Below are 24,438 nucleotides of genomic sequence, written 5' to 3' on the forward strand. Positions count from 1 at the left end.
GAAGGAAGGCCGTGTCTCGCTCTCTCTCTCTCGCTCTCGTCTCTGTACCTTGCCTCTTGCCCCTGACTGCGAGGGTCCCATGGCGAGTGATGGATGTTGATGAAAGCGCACTGAGCACTGATTAGGGCGTCGCAGAAGTAGCAGAGGATGAAGGAAAGAAAAGGAGAGGGAGAGAGAGAAGGAGAGCTGGAGGGAGAGAGCCAGAGGAAGAGAGGGGTACGGAGAAAAGACGGTCTCAAGTCTGTGTGGATCAGTGGATGGAGCAATTGCACCTCCAAGCTGTCACATATGTTCTTATCACGCTACGGGGAAGGACAAACCGAGAAAGACATAATACGAAAGGCATGATTCTTTGATTTTAGAGATTTCCCTAAACGCATCAACAATAATAAATAAATGTATTTAAACATTGTACTGTACTATTGTATTCTATTCTTCGAAATATGTCAATTAGTTCCCATTGATACAGTAAAAAAAAAAAAAAATCTATCCGTTTGGCTTGTCTTTGTTTTTAAATATGCTCATAGTCATCCGTCAGGTTGTCACTACATCAACATATTTAAACTGCTTCAGGTGTGTTCTTGTAATTGCCTACTTATCTAGACCCCAACATGTTGTAGCTACGTCATGTTTGGTCTCCATTGGGTTTTATTTATATTTTCCTAAATGCTGTCCTTCATATTTAGCATGGAATAAATGCTTGAGGAGGGTATACAAAAACCTAAAAAAATATTAAAAATCTCGAGATAGTAACGCATCAAAAAGGGGTGAGTGGGTGTGGAAGGCGGGAGGTATCGCACCAAGTCTCGCGTTACTAATGCTCCAAATCTCATCGAAAGCATCTACCAGGAAGCGAATGGCGGAAATATAAAATCCACTGCAGTTTTCTATACTACATTCAGGTTACTATTTTTTTTCGTGAATAAATGAAGACCACACATACGCATTACTTCGGTACCATTTATAATATTTGAAATTAAATTATACATAGATGGAATTGTGATACGGTCGCCTGGACGTCTTATCTAAGCAAAGCGCAATGGGTGAATAGGCAGCCAATCATCCATCGGAGAGTGTACTTACTGCTGGCCGTCTCTGCACAGGTAAGAAACACGTTTGCTGTCATCTGAAAAACACGTTATCTCATCAAAATGTCGATAGCTTCCCATTATCAAATAAGGTAAGTCCCAAGTGGACATGGATGCAAGCTGTCAAATCATTGAACCTGTGATCAGTTAGCAATTGCGTCCATTCATCCACCCATACATATTGGATGTATCCTAGTGTGGTAAACCTAGTGTTGAATAATATCACCCTCCATCGTTAGTTTGTTAATGATTGTTCTAGTGTACACCGCTCTGTTTTCTTCAAGCTAACTAGAGACACTGACTTGGCAATACCTGACTAACAAGTTCCTGCTTCCACCATACCTCTCCATAAGAGACCACAGTCCACATAAACCGTCAGGCCATTCAGCAGGGCATTGGCATAATCATTGTCTCATTTGGCGAATGCTTGTTTAATAAATTATTTTGATCAACAATATTATTGTTGTGGGATTTGCATATGTTTAACCAACATTAATCACAAGCAGTGAGTTCAGATGCATGTCATTAACGGTCAGTTAGGTGTTGGGAATGACAAGTATGCACACAGTTGAGCCTGGAGTTGTCCCATCCACAGCCCCCTAGCCCGGCTGAATCGAACACCCTAGCCTGGCTTAATCAAACACCGTAGCCACTACACCACCTATCTAGTCATGCTGCTACATTGTCTCCTCTAGTTGTTCATACATCTTTGTCATAACGACCAGACACATGGCTGTGTGGCCCCCTAGCCTCTGAACAAGACTCGCTCCGACCCGGGCGTGACCATGTTTGAGAGGACGTCCTTCACCACGCTGATCGTGGGCGTGTTCGTGGTGTACGTGCTCCACACCTGCTGGGTGATGTATGGCATCGTGTACACCAAGCCTTGCGATGACCCCCCCAACTGCATCACGCCCTTCCTGGCCAGCAAGCCCAGGCTACAGGTGGGGAGCTATCAGATGTCTGTCTGTCTGTCTGTCTGTCTGTCTGTCTGTCTGTCTAACCACACACCCTACCTTTTGTCCATCCATTGCTCTTTGTGTCTATCCACCCACACAGAAACCCTTCTGTCCATTTATTGCTCTCTGTCTCGCTGTTTGTCTGTCTCTCTGTGTATCCAGCCACACACCAACCCTTCTATCTATCCTTTTATCCATCCGTCCATGTTGACGGAGTACCAACTTACGATACTCTGATAACAATGATTTCTGATGATCAATTATGCTTCTCTCTCTCTCTCTCTCTCTCTCTCTCTCTCTCTCTCTCTCTCTCTCTCTCTCTCTCTCTCTCTCTCTCTCTCCCTCTCCCTCTCCCTCTCCCTCTCCCTCCCCAACAGTTAAGTATCTACAGCACGCTGAAGCCCAACGCGGACGGAGGGCACACTCTCATTCACAAGGAGGACAACTTTGAGGTGGAGAGCAAGTTTGAGAGGTAGGTTGTGAAACACCCTGCGCCGTCTGATATGTACTCAGGTTCCACGCGTGTGGCGGTGCCCTCGCTCACAAGGAAAGGTTCCACGTAAATTTCAAATAAAACAGTCAGTTGTATCAACTGACTTTGAATGAAAAAACATAATATGCCTGCATAAGCAGTGGGAATGTGAGTTAATGGAGGGGAAAATCAGGTTTTGAGGAGAGGAAGTAGTTTCAGGGTGTTGGTGGAGTTGTGAAAGACAAATTGTATATAAATTCAACTAAAGTCCAGCCTGCAGGGAACACCATATGTGATGATTAATCTTAACACTGCCCCCTCCCCCTTACCATTTACCCCTCTCTCCCACCCCTCTCTTTCCTCGTGCAGGATAGTCAACGTGTCGCTGCCCAAGAAGACGCGCCACAACGGCACGCTGTTCGCCATCGTGTTTGTGCACCAGGCGGGCGTGTCCCCCTGGCAGGACTCCAAGCAGGTGCACCTGGTGGCCCAGCTCACCACCTACATGCTCCCCAAGCCCCCCGAGGTGTCCCTCATCTCCGCTGAGGAGGGCCAGGCCGAGGACGACAGCACTAAGGTGAGCTAGCGGCGGGCGGTGCATCTGTTTGACTGTAGAGTTCACAGTTCAGTTAGGAAGTAGATGCTTTCATCCAAAGAGACTTGCAGTGAAATCAGATACAGGTCGTAAATGTATTACCAGACCATGATAGTCCCGAGGTCCCCTCTTTAATAAAGGGAGAAAGCCTCTATAGGACATACAGTAACACACTAACTTATACAGTTACTATGTAGATGTATAAACTGTTATACAATCGAAACATATTGGAGTATTTCAACAAAACTAATATAATGTTCTAGGGTTGGCTAGAGGTGGTTTGGGGGGGGGGGGGGGGGGGGGGGGGTTGGCTATAGTTGGGGGGGTTGGCTATTGTAGATGTCCACGCCATCTACTTTGTACCTGTGACGGTTTTGCATGTCAGGAACTGAAAGTAGAACCGGGGCAGCAGAACGTTCGCCATGGCAACCCCGCGTCAGGGGGCGGAGCCGGAGGGGGAGAAGGAGCCGCCGAATCCGACAACCCCGTTTCCCATTGGCGGACGCGGCTGACGCTCAACATCGTCAGTGACCACTTCCAGTTTGATAAGGAGTCCCTGCCCAGCGACGTGCACCGATACCTCAGAGTGTAAGACCTGGCCCCGGACAAACACACTGCACCACGTACGAACACATATACCTCAGAGTATAAGACCTGGCCTCAGACAAACACACTGCACCACGTACGCACACATATACCTCAAAGTATAAGACCTGGCCTCAGACAAACACACTGCACCACGTACGCACACGCTAGGCTCGAAGATAGAACCACCCGACCGGGTTATCGTGATGTTGGATTCACCAGTGTTATCAACGTACATTCACTCACAAATAGGATAATGATATGAAGGCTTAGATAGGATAGCGATCTCAATCTTGGATAAAAAGAAAGTACATTTTATCTTGTGTGGCTTCCTTTAACTGTGCCCTGCTTAGAGTGCAATGTAATCGTGTATCTGTGTCTCATCCAGCTTCCCCAGTGGTAAGAAGATGGTGTATCTCCCACTGCTCTTTGTCGATGAACTCAGTAACAGAGTCAAGGACTTGGTGGTATGTCAATGTTTATGCTTTTCAGAATGTCTTAAGTGTTAACCAACATTAAATGTCTGTCGACTATTCATACAAGTGACTGTGTGTGTGTTTTTGTGTGCGTGTCTGTAGGAGATCAACCGCACCACGAAGGAACTTCCACTGACTATAAACTATGACTCCATCTCTCTCGGGAGGCTGAGATTCTGGATTCACATGCAAGACGCAGTGTATTCACTACAACAGTTTGGTATGTAAACATACACACGGCTCTACAGACGTGTTTAAACATTGAGTAACCGCATGCACTTTGTAGAGTCAGCAAGAAATCGCCATTAATAAACTAGAAGGGCTTGCATTACAAAGTCACAGCAGAGGCTATGAGGCAGTCACTTCCCTTGAACTCATTACCATTTTTAACTCTTTACAACCCCAAACGCACTCCTTTATCCTATAATGTGTTTCCCCCCCCCCCCCCCCAGGTTTTACAGAGAAAGATGCGGACGAGATAAAGGGAATCTTTGTCGACACTAACCTCTACTTCCTGGCTCTCACCTTTTTCGTCGCTGCCTTTCATGTGAGTCTTTAAAAAACACAATATATTTTATTACAGCAAAATAAACTATATAAACTAAAACAAGATATAAAAACAATATCTCATAAACCTTACAAGGAAGCTGACTTCATAGAAACACGAGAATGTTAAACGCACAGATGTAGCTCTAAAGACTAGTTTGGCAACCTTCCATTTAGTTATCTGTTAAGACAAGGCTCACAAATCTTTATATGACACAGGCGGACTTTCTTTCTTGAGTTTAAAGAAACAACCGTATTGCACAAAACAGAAATTTGAGTTGGATGAATATGTCATTGATGCTTCACCAGTGATGTAATATTCAGTCTGACTCATGTGCCATACTTTCTCTTCTTTTTGTCATGTCGTCTATCCTTCCTTCCCTCTCTCTCCCTAGCTGCTCTTTGACTTCCTGGCGTTCAAGAACGACATCAGCTTCTGGAAGCAGAAGAGGAGCATGGTGGGAATGTCGAGTAAAGCAGGTGGGTCACGTGACCGCATTCTAGGTTTGTGGGGGGAGGGGGGGGGAAGGTTGGAGCCACGTCTGAACACGCAATCTCATTGGAGCTGCAGGACTCCATAGCATGTCTGAATTCTTTCCTCCAAAGAAATGACACCAAAGCCCAGCTTATTTTGTGGAAAGAACGAAGGGTGCAAGGGGCTATTCTTAGACTTGGAAGGTTAACGCACAAACTGTTCAGCTTCAGAGGAAGCATCAACAAATGTTGAACAAATACAGTTCATACAGTTAACATGAGATGCACTACGATACTACGGTACTTTTTCCACATTAGCTCAAACAACCTTTCTGATGTGGTAAACATCAACCAGTCAGATTTCCCCCCCGTTCCCGTCCACGTGTTGTCATGGTGCCGGTCTGTGTATTCTGCCTCCCCAGTGCTGTGGCGATGCTTCAGCACCATCGTCATCTTCCTGTACCTGTTGGACCAGCAAACCAGCCTCCTGGTCCTCATCCCTGCTGGAGTAGGCTCCATCATAGAGGTGAACACACCCTGGACACTGTCAGATACCGGAGGCTCTCCCATCTACGTTGAATCAGTGTTTCCGTTCACAAGAAACAGATTGCTCAAGATGCTCGCCCAATTGGATAGTAGTATTGGTTCTTGAGTGGTTTTGATAAAAAAAAAATTTAAATGAGGAGATTTTGGTTTGGCATCCATGCTCATTTATAAACGGTATTGATATATGGATACCCAGTTTTACAGAAAACCCTTGTTTTCGTATTTTAAAATCAAATTGAGTCGGGTATAAGTAGGTTCTGATGATTCTTGGGGTCTGTTCTGATCTGTGATTGGCTGGTTCCCCCAGGTGTGGAAGGTGAAAAAGGCCTTCAAGATCCAGGTGTTCTGGAAGGGATCCAAACCAACACTCTTGGTAAGAGTCTAAAAGGTTTCCCTTTGTACACCGATGGTTGTTTGTTTGTGCAGTAGCGTTTAACAAAATGGGCCACTTCTGTGTCGACAGTTTGGGAAATTGGACGAATCGGAAAAGAGAACAGAAGAATACGACACTCTGGTAAGATACATGCCCACTACACACAATAGGCCAACAGATAAGTTTCAACTGCTGGAGAGGGAGGCGTGAGTAATCACGCCTCCCTCTCCAGCAGTAACCTGATATTCACCCTGTATTGCTCCTGTCTTGCCTGTAGGCCATGAAGTACCTCTCCTACCTGCTGTACCCTCTGTGCTTAGGAGGGGCCGTGTATGCCCTGGTGTTTCTGCGATACAAAAGGTAATGAATAACATGGTGGTCATTATTAACGTGTGTGTGTGTATGTGTCTGTGATACTCTACTCCCTGCTTCTCTCCGGTGAGAGTTTGTGATTGTTAATTGACAACTAAAGACTCTTGAAGTGCTTAATCAAAAGCTCTGCGTGTTAAACGTCTCCTGAGCTTCGTGACACAGAGAGTGCTTCTTCACGGAGACAGCACTGGCGCGTGTATCAGGAGGGTCCTGCACAAACCTGTTATTATACCCTCCGTCTTCAAACTCCTCCCCCCCCCCCCTTGCTTTCTCTCTCCTAGCTGGTACTCCTGGGTGATCAACAGCTTAGTTAACGGTACGTTATACAAAGTTTCCCTTTTTAATATTCATAACACTGGATGTTCCTGTCCTGACTGTTCATATTTTGAGGTTTGTTTTGCATTATCGATGGCTGATTAGGATCTTGATGACGATGTATTTATCAATCAATGATCGACACAAAAACAATCCACGTGTCCAGTACATTGCTCTAACTACGCCCTTCCCTGGCTCTCTGTAGGTGTCTACGCATTCGGCTTCCTCTTCATGCTTCCACAACTGTTTGTCAACTTCAAGGTACAGACACACATTGCCATGATCCTTTCACCATTTTTCTTCCTATACTCTAGAATACTGTTTTTATTAACAATTTCTCGGAGGGGGGGGGGGGGGGGGGGTAGGTAAACTTGAGAGGCATTTATGATCTCTCGAGATTGAAATATTACCTTTTCTAAAACCAAAACACCCTGTTCAAACTTCCAATGTTTGTGTTCTTTGTTCCTTTGTGAACAGCTGAAGTCTGTGGCGCACCTGCCTTGGAAAGCCTTCATGTACAAGGTAAGATCCTCTTAATGCGGCTCAGATTCCCCTCACAGCTGCCGAGCCCTCACAGCCCGGCTGAGAGTGCTCCAAGAAGACACCAAGGGCTTCGTTTGTATGCTCTCCTGATGATGGATGCTTTCTATTGACACGGCTACTGCGTATACAATCCATTGTTTGTTATCCCTTCGCTATTCATCCATTTCATTGTTAAGGGTCTTCGTCTCTCTAAAGCTATTGGGTTTGATTCCAAGTGTCCGTAGGCAAAAGCCGAATTTACAGTCGCCGTTCGTGAAGTTCACAAACATGGCATTAATTCTTGCCGTAACATTTGTTTGGACGGACAGTTTGCGCTGCTGGCAGAGGCTCAAAATGTCAGAGGTGTGCGAACACATTATCGCTTGAAACACGCGAGGGCTGGGATTGCGTCATTCTTGGTGGACGCACAGCGACTATAAATCAGGTTTAATATGTCATGTCGTCATCCCCGAGCACGGTGCCTAAGCCTTACCTCCCTTCTCCGGAATGACGTGTATCTGAATACACTGCCAGTCACTGAATGACTTAATACTTAAGTGGTAATTGCTGTCTCTTAAGCGATTGAGCATTTCCTCACATTCACCATGGTATGGTATCTGTATAGCTATTAGCTATAAATTAAACAGGCCTCTTACAGGCCTCCGCTGAATAAGGCTATTTGCTGCCTCCGTTGTGGTCATTTGGATATTGATCGATCTGATTTCCCTCACCAGGCTTTCAATACATTCATCGACGACGTGTTCGCCTTCATCATCACCATGCCAACCTCCCACCGACTGGCCTGCTTCCGAGACGACATAGTCTTCCTGATTTACCTCTACCAGAGATGGTAAGACCAGCACTCACATCGGGGGCTGGCTCCACCCACTAGTGTGCTGACAACAACTCGGGCAGTATGCCCTGTACCAACCCACGTTTGATTCTGACCTGTAGTCCTATGCTACCGTTTATATTTGAAAGTACTCCACCTTTCGCTCCATCCAAGTACAAAAGCCCTTGCATACATATCTGATCCCTACCAATGGTTGTATGCTACACGTCATCCCCTTGCCTTCACTCTCCTGTCCAGAAAGCCCTATTGTTCATAAAAGTTGAAGATAAGTTAAAGATAACGTACCGCGCCAGAACTACCGCACTCGTTATTATCCAAATGGCCAGCACGCAACTTAACGTCTACCCCTACGTGGTGTGATGAACTTGAGGTTTGTTCCTAAACTTTCCCTGGGCGAGTGCAATCTTGCCTATCTAGGGGGTTAGGTGAGAAGTACTCACCGCAGGTCCACAGCCTCTTGAACCAAACGTGTGTTCTTCGTTAATCCAACAAACTCGGGAGTCTCCCCTGCAGAGAGCCTCCTCCATAGACTCTGAACCCTCACAACATGAGACTCCTGCAGCCTCACCTGTTGCAATTTACCGCTAATGAGAACCTCAACACTGCCCCCTCTCTGCGATGTCAGTACTGGGACCGAGTCGTCACTTTTCAATGTGTTCGCTTGCATAGCTTGTCCACAAACAAACCAATTGTGTTGTCTTTGCAGGCTCTATCCAGTGGACAAGACCAGGGTGAATGAATACGGCGTTTCCTACGACGAGGCGGACAAGCCTGGAGACAAGGGAAAGGTGCACAAAGACTAGAAGAGGAGGAAGATGAATTTGCCGTCCGTTAAACTTATTTATTGGTCTTTGACAGGACCGATAGATCTATGCAGCTGGTTTGATCCAAGTCCAATCCTACTGACGTCTAGGACATCCGATTGATCTGATAGGAGGTTTTTGATTGATTTTAAATGAAGGACTTTATTTTAATTATTTCTTTATACCTTAAACCTGTACCATGGGAATGTCAGCCCGAGTGTAGGTGTGTCTCGGTGTTGACTGACCCAATGCTGAACTACCGGTATGTGAATTGCTTTTACTTTATTTTGGAGAGGGGCTGCAAAGGGGCATTTCAAGTGATGTAATTAAGCAATTCTTGATTACACAAGGGGAAACCACAGGATGTTGATTGGGACATTATTAGCTATGGTTTGTGAGGGCCTGTTGATTTCTAACAGTGGGAACTAAACATTATTTTTTTGCACTGGAAACAAATTGAGGTCATAGCTATGCCCCCCCCCCCTCAATGTGTAACATACTGATAATGGTGGTCATCGTCACTGGTTTACAAAAATAATTGGACGTTTTAACATATACAAGGGAACAAAAACTCTGCAAAAATAGACTGTCAAATTTGGATATCCAACCTCCTATTTACGACAGCAAATTTAATTTTCATGACAAGCTTTTTACCTCAAGTATTTTCTCCAAGGCCAATACCAGTGCCAAATGTAAAATAAAGTGTACTTTCTCTAGTTGTGTGTGAAACATGAGTTAGTATTACACCTGGACCAACTCTGGCAGAGCTCGTCTGAATCAGTTCAGAAGATGATGGTGCATCAATTTAAAATGTGGGCATATTTAATCGGAAGGGAATATAAATTTGCCTGAATATTGAAATGTTTTTTCAAATGTAATAAAAGTTTTAATATACTGTAGCTTTGTTTATTTGGTGGCTTAATCTGCAGTAGTTATGACACTATTCAACATGTGATGGTCTCCTAACCTATGGTTGTGTGATTATTGGATGTCTTCCTGGTACAATACGAATATCGAAATAGCAAAGCTTATGAATTCAAAACCATCAGGGTCATTACATTTGGGTGTATGCATCGCTCAGTTATTTTCTCACTGGTATCATTCACAAACTACAATTCAATCTGTATTTAATGGGATGTTAATACAATGTTATTAGAATTTCGCCCTCGATCAATCTACCTGGGCAGTCAGTTGACAATGCCAACAGGTAGATCAATGGCCAAGCAACATTACCCCTAGTGTTGATGGGGGGGCTTTTCAATTAGTCCCGTCTAAAGGTGACATAACAGGTGTGAGTAGCCATTACAAGCAGTTTTGAAATCTGCATCTTCTGACATCACAAGTGGCCACTAGATGAGCAACGTTTGCTACAAATCACTGGGTAGGCTGATATATCCAGCATACATCTGGCCACCTTCAAAACCCACTTCAAACTTGCCTGTGACCCCCAACCCCCCCCCCTTGTCTTGTATTTTTTATTTAAATACAATTTTTTTTTGTGTTCCAGCCTACGTTGTAAAGCGTCCTTGATCATTGAAAGACGTTTTATAAATCCAATTTATTATTAGGTGGACACACCGACTTGTGATGTCAGCGGCAAATTTTAAAAACTGTTTGTAACGACTAATCACTCACACATGGCGGTATAAAATGTCAATCAATATTAAAGAAAAGATAAAACTCCCTCAACAAAACAGGATTCCAAAAGCACCACAATACAATGTCTATTGTTTCCATTCTTTTATTTCGTTTTTTTAGAAAACATTTCTAGTCGAAGAGACCGAAGCCCATGTCGTCATCAGACTCCTCGGACTCGTCCTTCTTCTCCTCTTTCTTCTCCTCTACCTTGGCTGGAAGGGCAGAAAGGAAAGAGGGTTAATGTCTGAATCATACAACATACCAAGGACCAATGGGTCTGCAGGATAGTGTAGGGACTAGGCTGTTGCGACTCCTACTCAGGAATTTGTTTCGATGCCAATGATGTCCACAATGCATCTGTAGGCTTTGCGTGGCAAGAGACCCAGAATTAATCTACGTCTACGCAAGTTGCTTTGAAAATCTGTTACACCATTAACTCTCAAATCGTTCAGCAGACGTTTATCAAAAATTTATGAAAGCATTCAGTGGGTTTCCAAGGAACCTATAGGGATGGGGCATCATGCTGAAGGACACCTACAGATAGTCTGCGTACATTTGGTATCGAACCCAGTAACTTTTGACTACTTCCAGACTAAACTGGAAGCTTTATACTAAGGAGAGTGAAGGTGCAATAGGTACCTGGTGCGTCGGCGGTCGCGGCTGCAGCAGCAGGGGCGGCACCACCGGCGGCCGGGGCTCCACCACCGGCTCCAACGTTGCAGATCAGGCTGCCGATGTCCACGCTGGTCAGGGCCTAGAAGATCATAAGCATACAGTTAGGGACTGGTCAGGGCCTACAAGAACACAAGCATTCAGTCGGGGCCTACAAGAAAACTAAGTATACAGTCAGGGACAGGTCAGAGCCTACAAGCCTACAGTCAGGGACTGGTCAGAGCCTACAAGCCTACAGTCAGAGCCTACAAGTATACAAGCCTACAGTCAGGGACTGGTCAGGGCCTACAAGTATACAAGCCTACAGTCAGGGACAGGTCAGAGCCTACAAGTATACAAGCCTACAGTCAGGGACAGGTCAGAGCCTACAAGTATACAAGCCTACAGTCAGGGACTGGTCAGGGCCTACAAGTATACAAGCCTACAGTCAGGGACAGGTCAGAGCCTACAAGTATACAAGCCTACAGTCAGGGACAGGTCAGAGCCTACAAGTATACAAGCCTACAGTCAGGGACAGGTCAGAGCCTACAAGTATACAAGCCTACAGTCAGGGACAGGTCAGAGCCTACAATAACACAAGTTAAGTCAGGGACTGGTCTGGACCTTGGTCAAGAACACTGGTATTGACAGTGAGGAACTGGCTAGGGAAGCAGTAATACTAATGAGCCAATAGATAGTTGCCCTTATAATGTCGTATTTAAAGGGTTGTGTTATAAATAGTTGGTATTGAGAAGGGTGAGCGTCGGTTGAAAGCACTACAAGATAAAACAAATATTCAGTCAGTGAAACGATGGTCAGAATGACGATCAAAGGTGCATCTTCCAGACAGGGGGTACTGGCGTCCTCACCTTGGCGAAGAGGCTCGGCCAGAAAGGCTCCACGGTTACACCAGCTGCCTTGATGAGGGCGTTGAGCTTGTCCTCCTAAACAGACAAAAAGGATAAAAGATTATTTAGTATTTCAGGTCACCATGAGTTACTGTACATGGAGTTGCTAAGCCTAACAAGGGAAAATACATCTGTATGTATGACAGACAGGGACAACCATAGACAAAAGATGGACAATGCAGAGATCTTTCATTTTACATGGCTAGTCGTGTTTGCTTATGTTACACAAGTATGAGGTTAATCGTTATTATATAACAGAGTTCCCCACATAGATTAAGGTAACCCATAAATCGAGGGAGGCTTGCCATTAGTCAGAACAAACTTATTCAGACAATCATCAACACGTGGCTGTACTTTAATATAAGGTTTTTTCAAAGTTCTCCCTTCCCATGCCAGATCACAACAAAAAGTACTATTCATATCACTTTTAATATTAAAGCCGTCATAAGACAGTTTACAGCCATCACTCAGCCACACCACCCTCACACAGGTCTGTCTGAACTGAACTATTTGAATTGACATGTGCGAGCCGAAAGCTTTACGAATGACTGACAGGTGTCAAGTCTAGTATCTACATAGTACTCCATCCCAAGGAACGTAAATAAAAGACTGCCATGGTTCATGCTGTATTATGCTATATGCTAACGTTACTATGTACAGGTCAATACATACACAGATGTTGACATTGAGTAGGTTTCCTAGCAAACATAAGTTAACTTTCGAACTATACGCCAACAAACAATGTCGGTTTATACCAAGAATCAGAACACAATACATTGAGACATAGCAATGCTCTGGTCCAACAACGTGGCCTAGCACCATGGGAGGCGCCATTTTTACCGGCTAGTTTATAGTAACTTTAGCTTTTAAGACGTTCAACTGGCGAACCACTAGCAACTTTTCCATAATGTGACAACGTTATGACTTTTATTCAAGCCCCTCATCAGCCGTCAGGGCTATTTTCGGCACTACGCGGTTCTCCCGGTGTAATACGCGTGTGTGAACGGTGAGTAGGGATAGTGAAGGCGGGAGACTTACGGTGACGGTGACCTCATCGTCGTGGAGGATCAGAGCAGAGTAAATACAAGCGAGTTCGGATACGGAAGCCATTGTAGATGTTGGATTTTAGGGTTTGGACGTCGGATGCCTAAATTTAACGGTGCTAGTCGCCGGATTGAGGGCCTTAGCTTCAGATGAAGAACCGAGCACCTTAGGCAAATTGACTTCCTACTCTGAAGGGTTTCAGCGGAAAGGGAACGCAAAGGGGCGGGGAGTTGCTTTATATACCGTGCGTCAGCGCGTACGGGTACCTCCGCCGACGTCACGTCACGTAATGGCTTGGTTTATTTTTTTATTTCTGGTATTCTATGTAGTATTATTACTGCATTAGTAATTTCTGTATGTCTTGCAGACAAATATTTTAATGTGCTAGTCCTACATGATATTGGTGGTATGCAATGTCAAAATAAGACTAATTGTACCGATCAGCAGCTGGACGTTGAAAACTAAATAAATCTTGAAGTGTTGAGCCCTTCACCAATAGATGCCATATTTGCATAAGCACCACTTTTTAAGACATTTATTTTGCCTTCTCATAGATCCCCTCGAATTTGAAGAAAGTTATTCATGGTAACAAAAATATATTTATATTATGATAATATTTATCATCATGTACGGTTTATCTATATTATAGTTCACAAATTAAGATATATTTTAACGAGTACATCTTATTCTAGTATCATATTCATACTAATCTTATTATCGAGATTAAACATATCCTACTTTTGCGGGAGATTAAGATTAAAAATCCTGGTTTGCTAAAACCTGGCCACAAAAAACCCAAAGCCCAGGCCCAACTCAATAACATGTTTCCTCATAGAAATGTGGTACTCGGAGATCAAATAGTTTAGGACTGTTAAGATTCGGTCTGCTTATTAAAATTGGTTAACTTAAAAAAGGTTTTAACCTCAGTTTAACTTCATTGCATTTTAGTTTTACAGAAACACAGACAATAACACGACAAGTGTTTAATATTATAACTTTTTTTATTGGCTTGGTTTAAAAACTGTACATGTAACTCCTTCCTGAGTATCCTACCTGCCCCAGAGAGAGAGTGAGGGTGTGGGTCATGGAAAGATGGCGAGAGGGAAGACAGAGAAACAGAGAGAAGAGAAGGATGAACAGAAGTAGAAATGAAAAGAATAAGTAGAGGGCCATAATAAAACGATGGGGAGAGGAATAATATATATATATGTATTAAAAAAGTATAGTTCATTGGTTTGTTGGATATTACAATTTTGAATAAAGGGATCAATCTTAATAAATTAGGGGCCTGCGTCAGTTTTATGAAACACTGAAGTGAAATTGGCATGGAGGAAATAGTATAATTTTGGTGGTTGTGTTGAGAGTCAAGGTGCCTTCGGTGTAGAGTTGGGTATAAGCTTTCAGACAGACCGGGGGCCTGCTGTAGTTAGAGAGAGTGTGTGTGTGTGTGTGTGTGTGTGTGTGTGTGTGTGTGTGTGTGTGTGTGTGTGTGTGTGTGTGTGTGTGTGTGTGTGTGTGTGTGTGTGTGTGTGTGTGTGAGAGTGTGTGTACAGGAAATTGGAATCAGCAACAACACTACTGGTGCAACAAAACACTTCACCTCAAATTACCACGTTAAAAAAAGGACAATATCAACCATATATTACAATTATTTTTTTTCCCCCCAGCATTTGTCAGGACACGTGTAATAAAAAATCGAGCCACTAGGGGGACACTGTTCTCAAGTTCGTTGGATGTCAGCACCAGAACTGAATTTAGCGTCCGTTTTTATTCCCTCCTCTGGCTCCTCACAAGACCAAGGTCAGAGAAATCACAAATCAGGGTTTAAACATGCATAGTAACGGGTGAAAAACCTAAATTAATCGTGGACCCCATCATCACCTGCACTCTCCATTCCACAGTAACCATCCATGACCCAGGGAATTGTTAAAAATAGAGAACTTCTTTGTGTGTTTACTAAGCGGTTCAGCAACAATGTCTTGTCTTTGCAATACGAATCAAGAAAGATAGGCCATTAAACATCTTTTGTTCACTGTCCAGGTGCCTGAGATATAGACCACTGATAGTGTATGTGGGGACACACACACACTCAGAAAAAAAGGATAAACCTATCATTATCTATATATATCAACAATGGTTACCCAATACACTTTTTTTAGTGACCATAAATGATTAGAACGGCAGTTAGCCGGAAAACAATAAAGTAAGTAAGTAGCGGCGAGACAAGATTCAAATAAACAATAATAATTACTGATAATAACAAGAAACACATTGAAGGCGTCGTTATTGTCATCTCGTTGACCACCCGCTGATGGTGAATTCAGAGGAGTTCCAGTTGTCATGGTGTTCTGTCGGATGTGTTCTGTTGTAGCGTCCGTCCGTCTTCTTCGTCTCTTCCTGACTTGTTGTGAGTATGACGTCCCGGTGAAGCTGTGCACTATAAGACCATTACCATTCAGTCATTATCCTTCAGTCGTTACAAGAGTCTTTATCTCTGCAGGGGGTGTGGATGTGAGGGGGACAGTAGTATACGTTTGTAGCCTGCTTAGGTAGACCCTATAAAAATCACTAATAGGCATTTCGAGAAGCAAGAGACAAAACAAATGAGGAACCTGGAAAAAAATGTAGTAAAAGAGAAACTTTTTCTATCCTCTTCTGCTTCCAATACAGAGCTTCAAAAGTAAAATAATGCAAGATAAGAACAAAATGTAGATCTAGCTATGGAGACACAAACCATGAGCTGCTATGGCTGGGGGTTCTGTTGTAGGATAGTGCCTTGAAGAGAGCTAGAGAGAGAGAGAGTGACGCTGGTTGATCATGTCTGATTGGTGTTTTCATTCCTTCATGTACATCCCACTGATCCTCCATCACTGGTCTTCACATCTGTGTCCTTATCCTTCTTCAGAGTCATCCATTCATTCACTGATTTGTCATTCATTCCATATATGTCCTGCAAGCCATCCATTCATCTTGCCCTCTGTGATTGGCTTTCACCCATCAGGTTCCATAGCAACAGGCCCCAACTCCATCTTTCTTCTCCTTCTTCGAACCTGGACTGGCCTTTATTTGATCCCCTTGTCCCACATTGGCGAGCAGGCTAGTGTGGGCGGGCCTGGGAGATCATCTTGAGCCGTGATTGGTCGATGACATCCAGAAGGTTCTTGGCGTCGACTGCGAGTGCGTGAGCAGCAGTCAGCATCTGTTTCTTGTACTCCTTTTGTAAGCTGAGGACAAGACACAGGTCAGTATCACAAAAACATCACATCAATATTTTTCAAACAAAGATGTCCATCGGAAAATTCCTTTACAATTTCGTTGGTTAAATTAAACCTGATCCTTACGAGTATAGAGTTTTTTTTATGGCCGTCAAGGTACCTTGTCATCACATACTGCTGGGCGAGTTTCAGTTTCCCGATCAACTCAGACAGGTCAGAGTTCAACAACTTCTGGGCCATCTCGATCTAGAACAGAGCACACACATTATGAACACTGATGCTTGAGGTGGGCTTAGGTTTTGTGTTCGTGCGTCCGTGCGGACGTGTGTCCTTACTTCTCTGTGTGTACTGGCTGGCAACTCAGGAATCGTCTCGTCCACTGTTGCAAGTAGGGTCCTCAATGCTAAACCCACCTCCTATAACACACACATAAACAGGCACACACACAAATAATAAGATACAGCTTTCCACAGATTCAAATATTAATGAAAAAAAAAATGATATATCCCATCTCCATCCCTTACCTTCACCATGGCAACATACTCCTCTGGGGCGGCGGGCTGGATCCTATAGGACATCTCTATGACTGCCTTCACCAGTCCCGTCACGTTCTCATACACCCGGTCGTTGGACCGGTCCAGGTCGGCCGTCGGGGGCGGGCTGATCTCCTGGGGCTGCAACTGGACCAATCAGGCAGAGGGAGAGATCAGATTGGCCGGGGCCTTGTCGTTGCTGATGCTGCCTCTACTACCTGTGAGGCCAGTGGAAAGACTGCAGTGACGCAGTCTCACCACTGGGCGGCAGCATTTACTAGCAATCAGGTTAAGGATGTTTATACATATGTGTGTGCATGCAAGCACATACAAATGCATGTGCGTGCAAACACGCAAATCGACGACACACACACCGACCGCACACACTTGCCCTCACTGCCACACACAATTGCACTCAATGACGCACACTCACTCTACATGACTAGTCTAGCTAGTATTACTGACTAAAGTTGTTAGTAATAAGCGGCAACCCACTTGTGTGCAAGAGCCAGCTGTATGACGACCATGAGAGTTGAATATTAGGCCTGAGAGGAGGTCAGGCTCAACAAAACAATGACATCAATGGGAAGAGAGCAAACCAAAAATAAGTCTGGTCTCGCTTTACCCGCTCAGATGTTGAAAACACATACAGAAGAGTGTTTGTGGTTGAGTATTTTACTGTAGATCAAATAGAGAATAGTGTTTTGATCTGCTCCAATGTGATTAGTGAAGCCCCCCACTAAGGGGGGCTTCACTAATCACATTGGAGCAATCAAAACACAAGGTCTGGATATGGTTTCACAGTCGTCCATCACAGCTTTGCGAGCGCCAGCGGCCCAAGCAGTTAATACATGATGAACCACTTCAAACAAAGTACCGGTTGCCAGAATCCCACATCAGAGTGCACCATTTTGCATTCTGCTGGGGGAATGGATACCTTGACACCTCAGATTTTCCTCTAGGACCACTCGTTGCAGTAGTCGTACTAGTAATATTACTAGCAGCATTTAGCACCAAGTTGTCCCTGGGAACTTGGACGTCTTATTTATAGCCTTATTTAATTATATAGCCTTAACTTAATCAAATACATATTTTTGTGACCGTGTGAACACATGGCCCATATCGTTTCAGTCATGTTCAAACTAAAATCCATGACGACATTTAGCGATAGCGAGGAGCTGGCTGGGCCAAGCTCACTTTAACGACTGGTTTGGTCATTAAACCAACCCTTTTCGTTTAGTTTTTCAAAGGTCAGTTACACCGCTGGTGTTCAACCATCTTAAAAGGTCGCCAACAAAAACTAATATTCTTCCATATCGTGACCTTTCCTCCAGCTCTGAATAAGATATTTCAGAAAGAAGTTCATGATGTCAAGGTAGCCATTTCTCTGAGGTTAGTAACGGGAGCTACTCTCTACGCTTAGCTATGCTAAGACAATAGCACAGATCTACACAGAGGCTTGCTTACCCTCCACGGCTACACGTGTGTGTGTGTGTGTTAGGGAGAGAGGGAGAGTGAAAAGGAGAACACCAGGCGAGGAGGAGGAGGAGGAGGAAGGAGGTGCAGGAGGAGAGACAAGTTAGCGTGATGAGAGAGTGGAGAGGATTATACCAGAGACAGATGCGATAGTGAGTAAGAGATAGAGAGGCAGAGGGAGAGAGAGGAGGGAGAGAAAAGAGGGAGAGATCACGTTAGACCAGTAGAGAACCCCAGGATAGGACAGGGAGCATACAGGAACATCTCATAGTCTTTAGAACGGTGGAACCCAGGTTAAAAAAGGCTGGATTTGGTTAGGAAAAACCACATGTTGACCACAAAAATGCATTCCAACATTCAGCAGTTGTGAGAAAATACAATGAAAAAGGCACCAGGAATAAAAAAAGAAAAACATGCTTTTTGTTTTAACAGGAATATCTTTGACCCCATCCTCATATTAAACCCAGACGGGAAATTAAATTAGGAAGACACTGATGGGAATTGCGGCTTCCATTTTCGATTACATTAACATTTCAACTAAACCACTGTGTGTGTGTGTGTGTGTGTGTGTGTGTGTGTGTGTGTGTGTGTGTGTGTGTGTGTGTGTGTGTGTGTGTGTGTGTGTGTGTGTGTGTGTGTGTGTGTGTGTGTGTGTGTGTGTGTGTGTACCTTGACCCCCTCGTTGTAGCTGTCCACAGGGTTGAGGAGGGGCAGGTTGCCAAGGTGACAGGGGGCTCCAGGCCGGGGGGGCTTCTTCGGGGGGGCGGCGGTTAGTTCTGGAGAATAAAAGAATTTTTGATAAAATGACCACCAATAACGACAAGAGGAATACTGTTACACTTTCTTTGAATAAATATAGAAATGGAACAGCAAACTGCTTTTACTAGACATCAACTTTCAAATCAGTTGATCTCCAATAGTGAAGGGATGAATCCACTTTGACTACCGTCAAAAGTATTAAGATGAAGATGAGGATTAATATTGATGTGTTTCCCTCCGGAGCCGTTATCTCACCTGGCTTTCCAACTGGCTGGTATATGTGTTGGCTCCCTCCCTGTGGACGAACAGAGACAGACAGACAGACAGACAGACAGACAGACAGAGAGAGAGAGAGAGACAGAAAGGTTAACTCAAGGCAGGCTGACAAAAATACCAGATCATTCTTTTTATACAACCAGTACTGATGGGAAATCATGGTGCTTCCTCAAAATGCCATTAAATCTTAGCCAGAATCTGTTATGATAATATAAACATCATCTGTCTCTCTTTTTATTCTTGTCACCACCCTCACATTTTTCCTTACTTTAATCCTGTTTCCAATGAAGAGAGTGCATGTCTGTGTGTCAAGTGTGTGTATGTGTGTGTGCATGGCGTGCGTGTCAAGTGTGTGCATGCGTTTGTGCATGGATTGCGTGTGTGAATGTGCTGACTAGAAACAGACCGGAGTTTGCAGCGTTCCATCCTCTCTGTCGATGCTTCCTCTGCTGTTTCTGGCCTCAGCCTTCTAAAGAGAGACAGGACGAGAGAGAGAGGATGAGAGAGAGAGAGAGAGAGAGAGAGAGAGAGAGAACGAGAGAACGAGAGAGAGAGAGAGAGGACGAGAGAGAGATAGCGAGGACGAGAGAGAGATAGCGAGGACGAGAGAGAGAGAGAGAGAGAGAGAGAGCGACAGAGAGACAGAGACAGAGAGAGACAAGAGAGAATGGACGAGATTGAGAGGAGAGAGCGAGAAAGCAAGAGACAGAGAGAGACCGAGACAAAGAGTAAGAGGTTAGAGAACCATAGATAAATATACTATGACGCAAACATCCACAAATACAACCTTAATTCATCATGAATAACTGACCATGTTCTGAATCAAAGCTTCCTTATTCAATTTGAATTGGTTCCGAGGGCACACATGACCCAATGTGATCCAAACACACATGACGTCTCCCTGTTTTCAAGACGTCCACCCACCAGTCACAGACGACCAGACACGCTCAACCACCATCTCTTTCACATCCCTTTCACTTGACCGATTACACTTTTCCACATCGACCAGTCAAACTGCCCATAACGGTGACCTTCCCAGTACACTTTTGGACAGCGACGTCAGTAAAAAAAAACAAGATATCTTTGAATGGGGTATACCACCCCCCGACAATCCCACACAGTTCCACCCTTCACCAAACAAACATTAACGCAGGATTCTCTAACCATAGATTAACTCCAGCCTTTACCCAAGCACAGCTCCTATCCCTATTAACTTGCGCTAACGTTCTTGCACAGTTTGATACGGAATCGCTCTCTAGTTAATATCTTCTCACTCCCATTCTATTCAGAGTCCCAATGTACCGTTTTGGTGAAGCAGGCCCTCAAGAGATGCATCCTGGGAAAACGGACGATGTAGAGGATGAGAGAAGGGTAGGAAAGAGACAAGGCCATCGAAGATCGGGCCCGAAAAGTGACAAAGAAAGGAACGATTTGGAGTCCGACGCAAGAAGTGGTAGACTGATCTAAACCCGAGTTACGAGAGAATATCAATGGAAGTGGAAGAGAGGAATCGAAGGACTGACTGGAATGACAGGAAAAGGACAAAATCCAAGTTGGGGGAAAAAGGACAATCAGAAGTGGAAGGGAGAGGCGTGAGAGAGAGAGAGAGAGAGAGAGAGAGAGAGAGAGAGAGAGAGAGAGAGAGAGAGAGAGAGAGAGAGAGAGAGAGAGAGAGAGAGAGAGAGAGAGAGAGAGAGAGAGAGAGAGAGAGGCAAAGAAATAAATGGGAGTTTGATTTTTTCCAAGGGAGTATAAGTTCCAGTGCGCCTCAAGGACAGACTCTTGGGAGGGAAATAAGCCAGCAGCCAACCACCTTACTCTCTCACCATGTCTTCTTGTCTCTCTCCCTCGCTCTCATTCCGCTGCTTGATGCACTTGCCAATCCCACATCTTTTTCCTCCCAAAGGATCCATCTCTAAAGCCTTTCTTTGTATTTTCCACTGTTTCCCCAAAATAAAATGACCAAAGAAAACAAACAGCTTGCAAGTGTTTGCCTGGCCAGAAGGGGGAGCTAAATAACTTTTATTTTTTTAATTTTATTCCTCCGTAAATTTTTAATTAAATGTACACAATACATATGCAAATCTTATCATCACCTTCAAATTTATTCTGTTGATAGTCAATACAAAAAAAAGATAAGCTCCACCTCCAAAACCTTTATGTGCCTGTTTACCCAAAGGCTAGTGTTGCCAATGCTTAAAGAGCACTGGTTGGCACTTTACCTTGATTTGAGAAAGCAAGAGAGATTTTCATAGAAAGGTTCTATGCTATGGTTCTATGCTATGGTGCTTACTCCATGAGATTATGTCCATGAGACTACATAAAGAGTGTAAGTTGATCAGCGTTTCTTATTCATTTGTCTTAAAATCAAAACCTTGTTCAACCACCATCAAACCGTTTTATGTTATTTATTAAGTGACCCCCTTCAAAGGCTGTTGACCCACAGTTTGAGAAAAACTGATCAAACACACACACACAGCCCACACAAACCACTTTCACTTGCGGCTGCCAAATGACAAAATAGGTCATCAACACGTTGGGTTGCCAGGTTTGACTTTTCCACACAATTTAATGTTTCCACTGAGAAGGCCTGGAAATGTGTGGTGCATCTGGAAGAGCTGGCAGGCCAGCCAGGCCCCTCAACAACAAGGACATGCTACCCGGGATATGAAAGATGGGGGATTAGACCATGGGGATGGACAGTTCTCTCCACTGTGTTCTCTTCAGTCAGCGAGCAGATGCTTTTATACAATTTGACATGCAGTGAATTCAGAAACATTGCGAGTATGAGTGTGTAAATATGTGAACTCTGGCAGTTATGTGTGGATATTTAGAGAGTGAAACCCAGGGATTGACATATGTGTGTGGGCCAATGCATTCTTTCAAAATTATTGTGAGTGTGTGTGAGTGTGTGTATGCGTGTTCCTGTTCATGCGTGTGTCTTTGTGTCTGTGCATGTGTGCGTGTGTGTGTGCCTGTGTGTCTGCGTGTGTGTGTGTGTGTCTCACCATCATGCCCTCCTCCTGCTCCAGCCATCTCTGGTCGTCCTCCATCTGCTGCTGCTGCATCATCAGCCTCTCTTCCATCAAAACATGACCACCACACCCGCCCTCCTGGAACACATACACACACACACACACACACTCAGCCTTCCTGCACTAAAGTGTAGCTGCTGTGCAATATTTGTTTGTGTGCATTAGTGTGTGTGTGCGTGAATGTGAGTGCATTATTGTGTGTCTGTGTATATGTGTGTTTTAGTGTGTGTGTGTGTGTCTGCATTACTGTGTGTTGGTGTGTGCGTTATTGTGTGTGTGATGTACCTCCATGTTGACGTTCCACATGGCAGTGTGCTCTGGTCTGTGCTGAGTGCTCCATGCGTCATGGGGAGGGAAGCCTCCCTCCACCCCTCCAACACCACAGTGGGCTGAGGCCTGAGGGGGGGGAGGGAGGGAGGGAGGGAGAGAGGGAGAGAGGGAGAGAGGGAGAGAGAGTTCAACGTCAATAACACTATTAGCCACATAACAGCAGCTCGGCACTCTGTGCAGGTGTTGTTTTGGAACTCGGCCGTGCAGCACTTTGATTTGTTTGTAGCTGCACCAAATCTGAACGCCTGCTGTGTGATTACTGTCATCCTCACTTGCAAGTCGCCTCGGATAAGAGTGTCCCCCTAATGACCAAATGTAGGCTTCAAAGTGGGGACGCCATGATGCAAAACAGGGGCGACCAAGTCTAACACCTTTTCTAGTAAAACTCCAGTCATCAGCAGCCGGATCAGAATCTCAGAGCTCCCCGTAGGTGCTCCACACACTCCTGCACCAGCTGCCGGTGTGTTGATAAAGCTAACATAAACCAAGGTAATATATAGCCTTAGTCATGTCAACATGTGATATGATCTGGAACAGGACCAACCTCACTCCTTATAAGGGCAGAGAGACAAAGACAGAGGGGGGGGGGGGGGGGGGGGGGGGGAAGAGAGAGAGAGAGAGAGAGAGAGAGAGAGAGAGAGAGAGAGAGAGAGAGAGAGAGAGAGAGAGAGAGAGAGAGAGAGAGAGAGAGAGAGAGAGAGAGAGAGAGAGAGAGAGAGAGAGAGACACTAGACCACATAAACAGGTAGAAGTGAAGATCAGTGTGTACGTGCGTGTGTGTTCATGTGGGTTTTAGGACTACAGGAAATACCTGGTGTCTGTCTGATGAGTATGGAACAACTTCATCTCTCTGTCTCCAAAACACACAGACACTCTATCATACCCCACCATCTTTCTTTCTGCTTCTAAAAGCAAAATGGTTTTCCATCATGTGTTTTTATGATTGTGTGTGTGTGTGTGTGTGTGTGTGTGTGTGTGTGTGTGTGTGTGTGTGTGTGTGTGTGTGTGTGTGTGTGTGTGTCGTGTGTCGTGTGCGTGCGTGTGTTACCGGGTAATGGTTGTGTTGGGGGCTGGTGAAGAATCCCTCACTGGAGCGTGGACTCGGATAACCTGGCCTGCTAGGCTACAGACACACACACAAAGATACACACACACACACACACACACACACACATAAAGTTAATACGCATAGACAGAAACACAAACACGTGGGAGACAGGCAGATAAGACAGAAGGGGAGACAGACAGGCAGAGAGAAAGGGGGCGGCAGGCAGACAGAAAGGGAGACAGAGAGACAAGCGGTTGCAGAAAGACAAATATATAAAGAGACAAAAAGCCAGACAGACACATATGCAGCCAGACAGGCAGCCGCAGACAGACAGGTAGGTGTAGACAGACAGATGGGTAGGTGTAGACAGACAGACAGGTAGGTAGGTGTAGACAGACAGACAGGTAGGTAGGTAGGTGTAGACAGACAGACAGGTAGGTAGGTAGGTGTAGACAGACAGACAGACAGGTAGGTGTAGACAGACAGACAGGTGGGTGTAGACAGACAGACAGGTAGGTGTAGACAGACAGACAGATAGGTAGGTGT

The 24,438-nt window shown here is 44.7% G+C and overlaps 3 protein-coding genes across 15 annotated transcripts in view; 1 reads left to right on the forward strand and 2 right to left on the reverse strand.

Moving 5' to 3' along the window:
* The first annotated feature begins 786 nt into the window (after positions 1 to 786).
* Positions 787 to 10,072, forward strand: clptm1l (CLPTM1 like). 3 transcript variants are annotated; one of them, XM_056582315.1, is made up of 19 exons: positions 787 to 902; positions 992 to 1,103; positions 1,814 to 2,032; positions 2,425 to 2,519; positions 2,889 to 3,096; positions 3,500 to 3,702; positions 4,088 to 4,166; positions 4,278 to 4,395; positions 4,628 to 4,722; positions 5,117 to 5,201; positions 5,618 to 5,721; positions 6,049 to 6,114; positions 6,205 to 6,255; positions 6,392 to 6,474; positions 6,768 to 6,802; positions 7,007 to 7,062; positions 7,279 to 7,323; positions 8,058 to 8,173; positions 8,883 to 10,072. In XM_056582315.1, the coding sequence occupies exons 3-19, from the start codon at positions 1,874 to 1,876 to the stop codon at positions 8,977 to 8,979; spliced, it is 1,695 nt and encodes a 564-aa protein (XP_056438290.1). In that variant the 5' UTR covers positions 787 to 902; positions 992 to 1,103; positions 1,814 to 1,873; the 3' UTR covers positions 8,980 to 10,072. The 3 variants fall into 3 exon arrangements, with proteins under 3 accessions (XP_056438290.1, XP_056438289.1, XP_056438291.1); XM_056582316.1 differs by having other exon boundaries at positions 814 to 902; positions 1,838 to 2,032; XM_056582314.1 differs by having other exon boundaries at positions 787 to 1,103; positions 1,838 to 2,032.
* Positions 10,073 to 10,704: 632 nt separating this feature from the next.
* Positions 10,705 to 13,444, reverse strand: rplp1 (ribosomal protein, large, P1). Its single transcript, XM_056582325.1, has 4 exons — positions 13,215 to 13,444; positions 12,138 to 12,212; positions 11,257 to 11,371; positions 10,705 to 10,829 (listed from the first exon to the last, which is right to left on the reverse strand). Exons 1-4 carry the CDS (start codon positions 13,284 to 13,286, stop codon positions 10,747 to 10,749), a joined length of 345 nt encoding a protein of 114 aa, XP_056438300.1. The 5' UTR covers positions 13,287 to 13,444; the 3' UTR covers positions 10,705 to 10,746.
* A 1,173-nt stretch (positions 13,445 to 14,617) lies between these two features.
* Positions 14,618 to 24,438, reverse strand: part of ptk2aa (protein tyrosine kinase 2aa) — a 58,584-nt gene continuing 48,763 nt past the window's right edge. For 10 of the 11 annotated variants that reach the window (XM_056582309.1, XM_056582305.1, XM_056582304.1 and 7 more), the window contains 10 exons: positions 23,893 to 23,967; positions 22,800 to 22,910; positions 22,488 to 22,592; positions 19,886 to 19,948; positions 19,459 to 19,498; positions 19,114 to 19,220; positions 16,960 to 17,115; positions 16,771 to 16,851; positions 16,596 to 16,681; positions 14,618 to 16,444 (listed from right to left, as the gene is read on the reverse strand). In XM_056582309.1, the coding sequence (XP_056438284.1) occupies positions 16,318 to 16,444; positions 16,596 to 16,681; positions 16,771 to 16,851; positions 16,960 to 17,115; positions 19,114 to 19,220; positions 19,459 to 19,498; positions 19,886 to 19,948; positions 22,488 to 22,592; positions 22,800 to 22,910; positions 23,893 to 23,967 (951 nt within the window). In that variant the 3' untranslated portion in view covers positions 14,618 to 16,317. The remainder of the gene's footprint in view (positions 16,445 to 16,595; positions 16,682 to 16,770; positions 16,852 to 16,959; positions 17,116 to 19,113; positions 19,221 to 19,458; positions 19,499 to 19,885; positions 19,949 to 22,487; positions 22,593 to 22,799; positions 22,911 to 23,892; positions 23,968 to 24,438) is intronic. The other variant, XM_056582303.1, reaches the window with a different exon arrangement.

Source organism: Gadus chalcogrammus, chromosome 22, assembly GCF_026213295.1.
Source record: "Gadus chalcogrammus isolate NIFS_2021 chromosome 22, NIFS_Gcha_1.0, whole genome shotgun sequence".
NCBI classification, from domain to species: Eukaryota; Metazoa; Chordata; class Actinopteri; order Gadiformes; family Gadidae; genus Gadus; species Gadus chalcogrammus.